Below are 10,344 nucleotides of genomic sequence, written 5' to 3'. Positions count from 1 at the left end.
GTATGTGTGTGTATGTATAACATACGCACTGTTTTGTTTGTTTGTTTGTTTGCCTAGGGGAAAGAGGAAATGATAATAAACAATCAGCAGGCATCTTGAGACCCCAGATTCAACACAATGAAAATATATACAACAATAAAATTAAAATGGTGCAGCATTCCCGGATAGGATAATAGAGATCTCAATAAATACAGTAAATTTGTTTTTTAAAAAACAAAACAAAACAAAACATCATCTCTACACCCGAGATGAAAGTCTTTCCAAATTAAAATTTAAAAGACCAGAAAACAAAACCCCCAAATTTTCTCATAATTGTTAGCGCCTATATAGAATATAATACACAAAACCATTCAGCAGGTGCATGCAAAGAGGCAAAAGGCCGGGGGCTGCAGACTTCCGGTGGTCCTTAAAGTGAGGGGCCAGCATGCCCTGGGTTCGGCAGATGAGCTTGGACCAGAAGGTCGAGCTCTAGCCCGCCGCGGCCTCCGCAGTGGGGGCTCCAGCTGGGGCAGGGAAGGAATGCCTTGGCCTCTATCACTGGTGGCCCTGGTGGAGCCCTGGTTGCAGGGGCCCCGGGGGCGGCAGAGAAGGCAGCGTTGCGGGCTGCGGCTGCTGTAACGCGGACGACGGGTTTGTGCCTGGCTCCCCGGCGGGCGAGCGGGTCAGCCCCAGGCCGCTGTCGTGCAGTTTGCGGACGTGCTTTTTGAGGTCAAAGTTCCTGCAGAAGCCCTTGCCACATGTGGGGCAGGTGAAGGGCTTCTTGTCATTATGGGTGTGCATGTGGAAGGTGAGATTGTAAACCTGGTGGAAAGCCTTGTTGCAAATATTGCACTTGAACTGCTTCTCCCCGCTGTGGGTCAACTTGTGGTTTTTGTAATTCCCTGAAACAAACAAAGGACAGAGTTCTGAAAAGAGAGCTTGAAAAGGGAGGAACGGGTGGGTGGAGGAACTGCGAGGCAAGAGAGAGAGCGGCCACTTGGGCAGCGAGGGCAGGAATGCGCTCTGCACTTGCACTTCTCTCTCCAAGTTTGTTTTAAAATACCAACGAGGCTATTCTTACCTACACGTTTAAAACATTTATTAATCCAGTTATATAAAACGAGAACGTAAGAGTAAAAAAAGAAATATCCCGTCGGTATCTGAAGCATGCGTTTCTCTAATATTAAGCTGACTTGCGAGTAAGGACTTACAATGACAACATGCACTTCATGTTACAGCTGTATTTAAAAAAAATAGTTTTCTAAAATATCTTTTCCCTCCTACCCTATCTCCCCTCCCCCAAAAAAAAATTGACTAGAGTTTTCGGTAAGACCACGGTGAGAGACAACGCGACGCTTGGGTTCGATACCTTTTTGATGAAATCCTTTGCCACAGAATTCACACACAAACGGTTTGTAGCCTGCGTGTATTCGGGTATGCGTGTTTAAAGTGGAACTTCTGTTAAATGCTTTGCCACACTGGTTACATTTGTGAGGTTTTTCCTAAGCAGAGGGGAAAGCAGAGAAGTTAGGGTATTTGGTTTTTAAGTGGAGTCCCACAAACTCAAACACACAGTAACACTCTTGGACTTTAAAGCAGAACAAAGGCAAATAATATACGACATTTACCTCTGTACAGCTAGCACATTTTATGCAAACTTCATTCTAAAAAGCAGGGATTAATCAGCCACTTTTATACAAACAGTCCCGAAGTGAACTAGGTGAAACTGAGACAGACGAACACACCTGGGTGTGAATGATCTTGTGCCTGCACAGAGTGCTAGCCTGCCGGAAGCCCTTTCCACACACTTTGCAAACGAAGGGTCTGGCTCCTGTGTGCACCGGCATGTGACGGGTTAAATTATAGTGCGCGTTAAAGACCTTAAAGTTAAACACACGTAGAGTAGGTTAGCTGAATAAGCACTTCGAAATCAAACGGGGCAAAAAGATGGGAGGGGAGAGATACACGTATACCTAGTGTGGACAAATAATTAGGAAAAAAATAAAATATAAAAGACGGATGGACCGGAGGAAGAAAGCAAGGAAAGAAGGAAGGAAGGAAAGAAGGGGAGATGACAGGAAGGGCCCCCTCTACATAGTACTTGCCTTTCCACACACTTCGCAAGTGAAAACTTTGGGCTTGGCATTAGGAGAGCCTCTGCTGAATTCCGAGGTTTTAAATGCGATTTTTTCCGACAGAAGCTGGGCGCTTTCTTTCATGTAATGCTGCAGTTGAGCCTGGGACAGGTCTTTGAAAGCTACTCCTGAGGGATACTTCTCCACCGCCGGCACCACTAGTTTATTCCTTTCGGCTAAATACGTTTTTGGCTGCGGGTGCAAAGGGGAACTGAGGAAGTAGGAGGCCACCGGGTGGATGTTGACGCCGGCTGCCGGGTGGCACGGTCCGTCACCTCGATTCAAGTAGCACAGAGCACCCATGGCATGGAAGGAAGAGTGGTTGACCACACGCGGTCTTACCAGCTTGTACTGCTGCAGTGGCAGCGCATCGCGGGTCAGGTCGCCCTTGAGACTCAGCGCGCAGTTGAGCAGGTCGCTGCAGCTGAACGCTGGAGCCGAGGGCGCCGCCGCTGGCGCGGTGGGGGCCTCCAGACTTGCCTTTCGCGGCTCAGCGCCGGTGACTTCCGCCTTGGGGCTTGTGTCGTACGCCACAGGCACGAAGGGGATCATGCAGGGAATCGACGAGTTGAGTTGCAGAGAGTGCTTGGGGTCCCCCTTGGGCACGGCTCCCTGTAGGAAGTGGGGGGCGGGCAGGGCCTTTGGCTCGGGGGTGCGCGCCATAATTCGTTCGATGGAGAAAGCCAAGGGTTTGGAGGTGCTCATCATGTTGCCTCGGGTCGGAGCAGTCGCTAACATTTTGGTGGTCGCGTTGTGGCAGCTACTGTCCATGTCTGAATCGCTAGCTTCCGTCAGCCGGGGCCGGGCTGCGCCGCAGTTGCCTAGTTCCCTGCTTGTCACAGACCTGCGGAGAGAGGAACGGGCACCATCACCACCAGCAGCCTCCTCCTCCTCCTCCCCAACATCACCAGCCGAACCTGCCTGCCCAGCCCAATGGACTCCTGCCAGCCCATCGCAGAGTTCTTGGCGCACCAATGACTCGGGGACAATCACTACTTATTTCTATCAATAGAAAGTGTTGTGTCAATAACGCAGCCAAGATCTCGCCAATCGTTAACTTCCAAGAGGAGAAGGTAAACTAGATAATTGCTCAATTCGCTTCCAACAATCAACAAGAAAACTTTTTTTTCCCTCGGCAGTTAGTGACTACTTTTCATTGGTGAGTGAACATCCCCCGCCCAGAAGAGGCGGAGGCGCTCTCTCCAGCGCTGAGCGCCCTCCCACCCGCGCACACTTCCCGGTGCACATCTCGCTTACCCTACAGCCTCCTCCTCCCTCCCCCCCTCTTTTTCCTCTGTCTTTTTAATCCGCAATCTGCTTAACCGGGCTTTAGAGGCCAAGCAAATCTGAGATCAATTTTCTTGTTTAGCTTTAAGTGACATCATCTAAAATCATTGTGCAAGGGCTAAATAAGGAAACGGAGCCTAATTCAGGGCAAACGACAGGCTATATTTATCAAACGCCAAGGCTCCCGAAGCCCACGGCCGGGGAGCCTCCGGTAGCGGAATCTGAGGTTTCTCTACATGGTTCCTCCCGGCCCAAGTCCGTGTTGTGCCGCCTCCACAGTACTCCTCCTTCCTCCAGGGCCCGGGGCTGCGCGCTCCACTGGTCCCGGAGGCTCCATGGCCTGAATAGAATGTGGATTCTCTGGAAGACGCCAGCAGGTAACTGGCCTCCCAAAACGCCCCTGAGAATTAAAGGCCTTGGGAGGCTTGTTATGTGTTTGTGGTTTTGTAACTTCAGTGCCCGTCGCAATAGGCCCGGGAAAGACGCACTCCTGTCCACAAAACTGAGGAGGAGTTGCAAGGAATAAGAGAAACCTCGCCTCCGACGGGACCCCAGCCCCAAGACACAGGCGCGCGCGCGCTTCTATGCATTTCCATCCAGAGCCCCGCAAGAAAGTATTTCTTAAGAATGTGCGCTCAGCTAGCGCTCTCTCCGAGTATTTTAAACACCGAATGTTGAATTGAGACGGGAAACAGAACTTGATTCCACCCCCACCCCTTGGCTGCAGGTGTCCGCGCGCCGGCTGAGCAGCGCCGGGGTGGCCACAGTGCCCGTGCGCAGCAGGGCGGCGAGCACCGCTAACCCGCGGCTCGGGAATGGTAGCCACAGCCGCAGTTCCGCCTCCGAAAGAGCGCGCGGAGTCGGTGATCCTGCTGCGCCCGACATCCTGGCACCCTCAAGGCGCGGTACCTCAATCTTAGACAACCCCCACCCCCCACCCCAGGCGGAGCTGTCCGGCGCACCGAGTGTTCCGGGAACAGGCCAGTGGCAGCGGATGGGATTGCGCGGGTTCCCGCCGCTTGGACGGATGCGGCGGGGAGATCGCAGGGAGAGGCAGATTGCACCTTCCGCGGCGTAGCCTGTGCTAGGCTACAATAGCGCGGAACTGAGCCCCGGGGCGCACGAAAGACTGCGCGGGTTGGAGGCCGCGAGCTCCTGCCGGGAGGCCAAGGGAGTGCGCGTAGCTGTTAGCCGAGTTCCCTACGGCCTACCCCTTCGGGTGGGTGGCCGTCGCAACATCCCAGGGTGTCATCTGCCTGGTGAGTTACCCAGAGTGGCTGCGTTTGGAGGAGGAGGTGGCGGGGTGCTAGGCGGTGTCCTGTTCTGCAAGGGCCCTAGGAAGGGTCGGCAGTGAGAAGCGGGATGCACACGGACTGGAAATCCTGGGATTGTTGCGCGCCTGACAAAATGTACCCAACGAGGCAAACTTTGACCCCAAGCGAAGAAATTGGCCCCAAAGTATTCCCTCCAGCCTACCCCCATAGCCCGGCACATTCCTGCTCAGGGACTCCGGCCCCTCAGCCCCACAAGAGAGGTGGAAAAGCAGCGAGGCGTCCGCCCCGCCCTCTCACCGCGAGCCAAAGAGGTGGAAATTGAGCGAGCTGGGCTGGGAGCGCGCTTGATGCCCAACGGCGAAGCGGGCAGCTGGGTGGATGGCGTGGAACCCACTTGCTGAGGAAATGGGGGAGGGGGCGTGAGTCCTGCTGGAAGTTGAGGGCGGGCCAAGTGCCAGGTGGGAGAAAAGTCTGGATGCGACCAACAAAGTAGCCAGGCCTGGGAGTGCTTCGTTTCAGGTCTGGGGGTGGCTTCGGACGGGAAGGACAGAGTGCAGCTGTGGAGAAGGGCCGAAGGTGAGCGCAGAGCACAGAGGCCACAGAGGCCGATCCGGAAAGAAGGCGCCACAGCCCCGGGCGGCGCTTCGGAGCAGTCCTTGGCCCGGTGCAGCCACTCGGGGCTCGCCCAGGCTGGAAATTTTCTTTCCTTTTGCTGCTGGAGCCGCAGAACCTGTCTCCTCTTCTTCCTTGCTCAGACAAAGGACGGGCTTTGCTGGGGGAAGGGGGATCCCGGTCCCACGACAGATGGGTCGCGGTTAAGACTTTAATTGCTGCCTTTTGGGGGAGGATCAGGTTCTCTTTCCTACCTGCCGCTTCCCAGTATCGAAAAATCCCTTTCCTGAGGGACTCCTCCGACACAAGGGCCAGGCTTATAGGGAAAAGCAAAGAAGCACCACACACCCCGGCTCTGGAAAGCTTTGGAACGCCCAGCTGACTTGCACGACTCACCCGCCTCCGGAGCATTACCTACCTTCTTGACTGAATGCCACCAGTTTGTCTCACGTTTGTCGCGTGTCCCTCCCTCTCCTTGTCCCCCCCCCCCACTCCCACTCCTCTTCCTTAACGGCAAAAGAGCCTTTATTTGACCCTGGTAAATTTCTCCTTCGGCGGACACTAAACTAAAAAAGAAAATATTCTAAGGGGTTGCATTTGCTCTGTACATCTCAACAGCTTGCTTTTCACTGGTCTTTTCAGGGTTTGCCTTTTTGGCAAATGTTTGAAAGTATAGTGTCATTTGAGAAACACAAATATAGCAAAGCAGCAATTATGCCCCTTCCATTAAGATAGCCCGGAGCTCCCTAATCCTAAAGACTGAAGAGGTGCTTTATAAATCCAGGTCTCATTACATTTTTAATGAATATGTACCATACAGACCCTTACCAAAAACGTATTGATTAAAAAAATCTCCATTAGGTAAGGATTATCTTTAACAGAACTCAAAATGTATTTAGGGTTTCCAGCTTATTGTCAGATAAGTGCTTTTTCTCCAAAGACATTTGAAAAATAAAAACAGTAAAAGCAGAGCAATTTAGAAGCTTCTAAAATGCTCAACACTTAAAAATAGTTTCATTTGCTAAAAAAGAATGCAAAGGAACCTTGTTTTATTTGTTAAGGGCAAAATAGAAACTCAGTTTCCTAGTGTTCTCTTGGAGAATCCAATAATCCTCCCCACCCCCCGCCCCCCCCGCCCTTATTTTTTTGGTCAGAACTTATGGTTATTTCCCTCCCCTTCTCTTCCCCTTCCCAACCATGGAAAAGCAGTGTTTATTTGCCCTAACCTCCCAGTTTAAATCGTAATGGAAGATGAGTTTTAAGTGTGTAGTTTCTCATGCACAAAACATTCTGAGGAAACCAGAGCAGCCCTTTTTATTAAGAGACCAGGTCTCTGGTTTAAGACCTAATGAAGAAATAAGAAAAAAGTTCTTTTCTTCTAAAATAATTTAAAAATACTTTAAAATTCTTTCAGGAAAATTTCTATTCTCTTTTTGGATGGAATCTAATTTTCATTTCAGTGCATCCTAAACAACTGTGTTCTTGACAATACTAAGAACTTGCAAAAATTTCAAAGGCTTTTAATTTAATGTAAGGGAACCTTGCTTGATTTGTTATTAAGGGCAAAATAGAAACAAGAGTTTCCAAAAATTACACACAAATTCAGTTTCAGGTCAAGCTTACTGCAGTCTGAAATAAAAGGCAAAGTTACATAACCATACATTACCACATAATTCATAACATTTAATCTTTTCTTTCCTAAGAAAAGCAAAATACTGTTAAATTTTTTAAACATAAAAAAAATGGATTGAGAAACATAACATCCAACCTTCTGTCTAGTGTATTACTTCATCCCTGGTTGTGTTTTTAGGGTTTTCAGGCCTTTCCAACATCCCTGACCCCAGCCCTTTCATCAAGAACAACAGTCTGCTTTCTCTTTGCTTCTTTTTAGCTGCTGTGGAGCTAAAGAAGGAGAAGAAAGCATTATTATTCTGACCACCCCACCCTACCCCAGAGCATTCCAGTTCATCCACACTTTTTCCTGTTTAATAGCACCAAAGGCAATGCACTTTTCTTCTAGAGGAGAAAAAACATTCCTAAATTCCTCTACAGTTTTGCTTATAGTCTTTATCTCTGACTGGCCTTTTGTTATTTCTTTTGATGTGTGATGGAGGCGGGATGCTGGAATAGGGCACAAATAGGAAGGGCCGGCAAGGTTCAAGGAGAGAATCTCATTGAGTACTTCAGATTAGTTAATGAATACACAGTGGGAACTAACTTTCCAGCATATTAACAAATGTATGGGTGACAAGTTCAGATTAAAAGCTACTAGTAGTGTGTTTTTAGTTAATTTGGGACTTGGTAGCAAATAAAGAATTCTTGCAATTTTGCATAGCATATGAAGGACAATATCACAAGTTAGGAGTATGGGAGGGGTCCATTAACTCACAGAGCCCTCTATTTTGTGGGGAGGAAGGATGGGAGGGCAGTTTGTTTTTCTAGAGACCTTTCTTGTTACCGTTTCTTTTATGTTAGGGTTTCGTTTGAACCCAGTGAAATTATTCCTCTCAAAACAGCATTTACATATTAAATCAATTGGTGAAAGAAAATGAAGGGCCCAAACGTGAGAGCTGTAAATGAGCCGGCAGGCATTACAGATACCGATCACCTGGGCACCGTTTGTTTCTGACAGTATACTAACGCTGGGATTTTCTCACGCGTTCCCACCGGCCTGTGAAGTGTGTCACCTTCAGACTGCGAGACTACGACTCAGGGCTGGACTTGGTGGAAAAGTTTATAAACAACCAACCAAATTTCTCCAAATTACTCGTGCAGCTGCTTCGAAGTCACATAACAAAACCCAGCAAAGTTTTGCTTGCAATTCTCAACGGTGGCATTGAAAACTGGGAGGCAGACAACTAGAAGACTATACCCCAAGTACCGTCTCTTGCCCCCCGCCAACTCTGCAATGATAGAAGCAGGTTAGTGCAATTGACCGATTAGCGTTTTTTGCATCAGTCTCCGGAAAATTTTTAAAAGTCATTTTGTGGTCAAAATAAAAACCATATTCAACAACACACAACGCGACTCTTTCTTTTGGCACTAGCTGCAAAGTTTAAGGCAATTTTGACGCTATTTTCAAACTTTATTCCTTAAGTGATAACATGAAATCAAAGTCGATAGTACAAATTCAAATAACACAAAGAATTAGCGTAGAGAAATGGAAAAGCAAAAGCTAAATCAAAATCCTTGAGACGTTTATAAATTCAGTTACCTCCTGATCACCAGCTGTCGGCGGCTCTCGCCCGGGAGCGCCCGGCGCAGACTCGCTGCCCTCGGCGGCCCGAGCCTCCATTACCGCGCGGCCCGGGCGCGGGGGCCCTGGCCTTGGAGCTGAACTGCGTTCCTATTGCTGGCTTAGGAGCAGAGGCGCCCGCCTTACTCGCAATTCGGCTGTTCAAGCAGAGCCATTTAACCGAAGCCCGAAGTGAGACGGAAAAGCTGGTAACTCTCCGGATGGGCTCGTCACTTCTTGGTTCCTGCTCACGAGTCCCAAACAGTTTAAAATGACTTTGGCAAGGCCGAAGACGGCGGGAATCCGAGAGACTGCCTTGGAGGGGACGGGGGCGGTAGCTAGAGAGACTTGGAGAGGGCTGGGGAGACCCCGCGCGTCTCCGCCGGCGAGCCGCCCCTCTGAACTCCCCGCCCGCCGGTTGCGCCGTGCGCTGCAAGCTGGACTCTGTGGCCCTGGCGGGGCTGCCTGGGCGTCCTGACGCCCGGGGTCGGCCAGCGCGGCGCAGTAGCGACCAGGTCTCTTGACCTCGGACCTCAGGGCTGCCACCGTCCCACGCGAGCCCCGCCGCCCCTCTGGTGGTGAGATCGCGCTCCGTCACCCCCACCCCATTGCACCCCCTTGGGTCCTGGAGGGACTCCATCCCCCCAAGGTTAGTAGAATGGGGGAGATCCAAAGAGTTTCGAGAGGGGGCGCCGGATCGGGTTTTAAGGGCCCTAGTAAGAGATGGCGAAGAGCTCGTGTTTGAAAAGTTTTTTGAACAGAATATTCACTAGTAGATTTGCTTTGACTACTCAGGGTGTAATTTAAGGACCATTTAATCTAGATATCAGGTGAATAAAACCAGACCTGTTGCTGTGGAGGGCCTAAAATGAACTAGCGCATCTTTGTATTAGTTTTGCCTTTTTTAATTTTCCGGAAAACAGCTTCTTACGTCGATTTAAACCCGGGGGTGGGGGGAGGGAGGGTGCCCTGAGTATCTTCTCCTAAAACCTTTTATACCCATTGTCACATAATGTTTTCTTGAGCCCTCCAGGAATCCTTCCTTAGAAGCCCTTTTGGCCTGTGCTTAGAAGTAGTTGGTGTCTACTGACCGTCTGGGGGGAAAATGAGACAATTTCCTAACTAGATGCTTCTGCTTACGACCCTTTCCTTCACCTTCCTCCCCCTCTTGACCCCACCGTCCAAATTGACCTTTCATTCCGGCTCTTGAGCAATCCCGGTGAAGCCCTGCTTCCCTTCTAAAAGAAGAAATGGGATGGAGGTCCAGAGAGGACAATCACCGCCTTCAACACCCCCCACTCCCGAAACCGGCCACCTCCAGCTGACTTCCACAGTCCGGAAAGGGAGGAAACCTTCAGCCTCTGGCCGGTCCCCTTTTCTTGGTGCGGGTGGATGCTCTTCTGCGACGCTACCCTTACACCTTTAGGCCTCTCCCAGACCAAGATCTACACGCTTTGGAAATGTTTCAAGAGTTGAGCTACAACATCCACTCGGAAAATCCCGAGAAGAAAGACGCTTGATTTCTTGTTAAGGAATCTAACTTTAAAATAAGTTAAATTATTCCCTTCTTTGAATTGATTTGGAACTCAATTCACTCTCTCTCCGCTTTATTCAAATTCGGTTAATTCTTTGAATTTCACCAGCAGTGGGTCTATCCTTGTAGTTTCCCATTAATCCCACAAAGGAAGAGGGTACTGGAACGCCGGTATGCGTTAAGCGCCCCGCGTCGGTGTTGAAGCTGACTTCAGGGGAAAAGCATCCCGCGGCCCGCGTGGACCTCAAGGGGTCGGCTGACGTCACGAACGCGGCCCGCGGCGACCAC

At 50.1% G+C, this 10,344-nt stretch overlaps 1 protein-coding gene across 2 annotated transcripts; it reads right to left on the bottom strand.

Annotated features, from left to right (window-relative positions):
* Positions 1-534: 534 nt before the first annotated feature.
* On the bottom strand, positions 535-2,885 carry FEZF1 (FEZ family zinc finger 1). Of its 2 annotated transcripts, XM_037837616.1 has the most exons (5): positions 2,457-2,885; positions 2,085-2,306; positions 1,725-1,859; positions 1,349-1,481; positions 535-881 (listed from the first exon to the last, which is right to left on the bottom strand). In XM_037837616.1, the coding sequence occupies exons 1-5, from the start codon at positions 2,883-2,885 to the stop codon at positions 535-537; spliced, it is 1,266 nt and encodes a 421-aa protein (XP_037693544.1). The 2 variants fall into 2 exon arrangements, with proteins under 2 accessions (XP_037693544.1, XP_037693543.1); XM_037837615.1 differs by having other exon boundaries at positions 2,085-2,885.
* Between the last annotated feature and the right edge of the window lie 7,459 nt (positions 2,886-10,344).

This window comes from Choloepus didactylus, chromosome 5 (assembly GCF_015220235.1).
Source record: "Choloepus didactylus isolate mChoDid1 chromosome 5, mChoDid1.pri, whole genome shotgun sequence".
NCBI lineage: Eukaryota > Metazoa > Chordata > Mammalia > Pilosa > Megalonychidae > Choloepus > Choloepus didactylus.
This window is presented reverse-complemented; position numbering and strand designations above follow the sequence as displayed.

Bases quoted from the DNA above. Each gene is read 5' to 3' on its own strand.
- FEZF1 (XM_037837615.1), bottom strand. From the start codon at position 2,885: ATGGACAGTAGCTGCCACAACGCGACCACCAAAATGTTAGCGACTGCT. The intron at 1,860-2,084 runs GCAAGTACTATG...TTTAACTTTAAG, and splicing joins CTTGCGAAGTGTGTGGAAAG to GTCTTTAACGCGCACTATAA. The intron at 882-1,348 runs GTATCGAACCCA...TGTTTGTTTCAG, and splicing joins CAAAGGATTTCATCAAAAAG to GGAATTACAAAAACCACAAG.